This window comes from Pundamilia nyererei, unplaced genomic scaffold, assembly GCF_000239375.1.
Source record: "Pundamilia nyererei isolate P.nyererei 1_Seehausen unplaced genomic scaffold, PunNye1.0 scaffold00294, whole genome shotgun sequence".
NCBI lineage: Eukaryota > Metazoa > Chordata > Actinopteri > Cichliformes > Cichlidae > Pundamilia > Pundamilia nyererei.
Window position 1 is genome coordinate 15,803 of NW_005187695.1, and position 3,450 is coordinate 19,252.

The 3,450-nt window shown below is 37.8% G+C and overlaps 1 protein-coding gene across 1 annotated transcript in view; it reads right to left on the minus strand.

Moving 5' to 3' along the window:
* LOC102200732 (putative ferric-chelate reductase 1) overlaps positions 1-3,450 on the minus strand; it is a 13,113-nt gene that overhangs the window by 6,977 nt on the left and 2,686 nt on the right. Inside the window, exons 2-7 of the mRNA XM_005750935.1 lie at positions 3,151-3,287; positions 2,625-2,722; positions 2,410-2,545; positions 1,264-1,467; positions 882-983; positions 630-774 (exon numbers count right to left, since the gene is read on the minus strand). Of these exons, the coding sequence (XP_005750992.1) occupies positions 630-774; positions 882-983; positions 1,264-1,467; positions 2,410-2,545; positions 2,625-2,722; positions 3,151-3,287 (822 nt within the window). The remainder of the gene's footprint in view (positions 1-629; positions 775-881; positions 984-1,263; positions 1,468-2,409; positions 2,546-2,624; positions 2,723-3,150; positions 3,288-3,450) is intronic.

A 3,450-nucleotide genomic window follows, 5' to 3' on the forward strand; every position in this document is an offset into this window, starting at 1 on the left:
AACAACAACAATGGCTGAGTAAGTTTGAATCTGTAATCGAAAATTTAGATACATGCTGGTGTATGATTCCTTTATGATATTTTTATTTTTATAAAATTTTTTTGTTGTTTTACAAAAGAAAAACACTTTAGAAAGAAACTTTAACATAGACATGAAAAATATTCTTTTATATTTTTTTTAATAAACTGACCAGGGTTGTTAAACATGTGACTTCTTTTAAAATGTTCACACGATTGGAAAAGGAAGTACAATCAAAGGCCCTGCTTAACTGTTCAAAATAAAAGTATTTACTTGAGTATAATTTTGTTATTAGTACGTTTTTTCAGAGTGAAGTGCTTAAAGATTGCACATTTAAATAATTGCCTAAATTTTAAGAGTGATGGAACAGATCTTTCTTATGAGCGACAAACCCTCACCACCATGTAGCCTTGACTTGAAGAGTTTGGACACTCTTTTTCATCCAATCACCTGCATGCATGTCTTGAGACATATGTGCTATTTTCTCTAAGTATATTGTGAAGTCCATAGTCTTCTTCATCGCATGCTATCTTCAATTTATTGATATGATAGGTTAAGTTATATAAACTACACTGCTGTGGTGTAAGAAACAGTCTGGCACATGTAGTTACCATTGCTGCTGGGTCCGCAGACAAACATGAAGTAGTAGGATTGGCTGAAACCTGAAGTCCCCTGTATAGAAATTATCTCCGTAGTAGTGAAGGAACAACTGATGACATTGTTCTGCAATGACGTTGTTATATTATAAACGTTCCCCTGTAGGACACATAAGAAATTTCACAATTTTTAAGAGCAGAAACAAAGCATTATATCTAAACATTCTAGCCTTATATAAATCACTGATATCAGAAAAACTTCAGTACCAGAGCAACAACTTGTGGAGTTGTTCGTCCTGTTGAATACATATGTTGCACACCAACTTGTCCATTACTGTTCATTCCACAAACATAAATATCATCGTTTCCCTGAGGAAAGACAAATATAGTAAGGAATTAGCATGCTTATTATTTAATGATTAATTCTTGTGGGGGGAAAAAAATCCAAACTTGTTGATATTGTTTGGGAAAACAAGGCAACCAGATGTTTTCTAAAAGTTGTGAACTTTCAAAAACAAACTGAAGTTGTAACAGCAGCTGTTCACCCACAGGTGCTGCTCATGTACAAGTATGCCAAGAGCCTTACTATTGTTATCTCTTAAAAAAAAATGTAACAGTCATAGAATCAAGAACATTTTCATTACGCTACCATCTTCTGATCATCAGAGAATCCAAAAGCGATGTAGCCTTCATAAGGACCAGTCATCTCATACTGGACAGCTGTACCACCAGCTAACATCATGGCTGACATGAAATAACAGCTAGCACTGACTGCTGGGTCACAGTTTGAAGGCTGACTGAAGCACACTTTGGTGACGCCACAGTTAGCGCTAGAGATGGATGCAGCTGATTTCTGGACATACACAGAGGAAGAGAGAGAAAGAAACCATGACATCATCATGTTGTACTTGAATATACCATTTAGCATTTTCTTTTCTCAGTTTGCATATATATTAACATTAAGCCAAGCTCAGTACTGCACATTACTGTTCTATAGCTCTGCTAACAAGCTATTTAGAAACTAGGTATAAATGGCTTGAGTACATAAGTACATCCATACTGTTTACAATCACCAACTAATCTAACAAGTATATCATCCACAGAGTCACAGTTAGAACACGCAGAGTTCCTGTGTCAATGACAGTACTAACCGTTAACCACTATGTTGGCCCTAACATCAACCTCTGAGGTTTTTGCCTATTTTCCCAATTGGGAAATTTTGTGCAAGACCAAAATGCATGTGTGAGACTTCGCTTGAAAAATCTCTCTCACAGTTGAGAGAAAACCAAACTCTAACGTGATAGATATTAAGAGTTAACAAAAACAGTCAAATCTTAAACAAAAAAGAAAATTCTGATTTTAAGAAAACACCGATTGTATGAAAGCGCCCTAGCTCAATGGGCCATGCTAACTCTGGGCTCTCAAGAAAAGCTCTAGAAATTCAAGAGTGTATGACAAACGTGATGCAGAATTCTAAAAATTCAGGTTTACGCATAAACTACATAAACAGCAGTGTTGCTAGACTGACTTTTTCATCTTTCATATTTGTCCATCAAGGCCAGAATATTTATTGCTTTCCATTTGGTGTGTCTGTGCTAGATAGAGCAGTGTACACCCATCTCCTGATCCACAGTCAGCCCCAGTATAAGATGTGCCACAGAATATAAAAGATGGTAGACTGCCATCAGCCTCAAAACCAACGGATACTTTCAAATCAGTTAAACTGACCAATGATTCAACCAGCTTGTTTGGTAGTGAATCTCATATTGTGTTCAAAACAGACATTGTTACTTACAACAAGTGGTGCAGGATCTGTACTGCCATTCCCAGTGAGGGCACCTGCAGATCTAGCAGCTCTGCCATTAGTGAAGGTCAGGACAGAGCTCATCACATTAACCCAAAATGTTGTAGAATTCTGCACAAAGGATGCACTGCAGCGACACCAAAACCAGTGTGAACTGGGGTATAAACACTTAGTCAAAGTGCATTGCTAGAATGAATGAACTTTACCGGAACTGAACAGCTTTGATGTCTCCTGATGGTTCTGATCTCCATGTCACCTGAATGTAGCTGCTATTAAAGCCTGATGTGTGGGACACAGCCGAGCTCTGGACACACACACATATGACATCATTATGTTGTTTGAATGTACTGTATATCATCTGTTTTCGTTATTTGACATGTTTATACTGTTTCAGTCACTGTTATACATAGTTAAAGTTACCAAAGGAAAGCAAATCAAATGATGTGCTGTGAAACAATATTGCAATATAATTTTAATTATGCACCTTGCAGCTTGTCACTAAAACTATGTATTAACTTTGTATAGGTAGGTCTAAGATTTGCTCTATTGCACATGTTCACATTGTTTTCTTTAGTATTTGTGTCAGAAAAAAACCTGACTGTCGTTTTCAGTAATGTACTGAATACATTAAATGTTTTCATTTTACTTCATTGATTGATATGCCCTTCAGTAGACTTAAGGTATAACATATGATCATGCATGATGCTCACATTAACATGAAAGGAAACTCACAGGTCTTTGGCTGCAGGTGAGGACTTTAGCAGCCCCTGCTGGTGTGGCAAAGGAACCCACAGGAGTCTCACTTCCCACTTCTATAGCCTCCAACAGGAAACCTGTGAATGGTGTGGAGGCCGGACCCTGTAGCTCAACTTGGAATCACAGAAAAACATTTTATTCAGTCAGTTGGACAGTTCTCAACTGGGCCGCTTCTAGACAGGCATATATGAGGGGCCAGACAGAAATGTAAAGGGGGCAAATGGTGGCAACGGAGGCAGGAAAGTGGTGGGGTGTGGTGCAATCCAATTAGGCTTT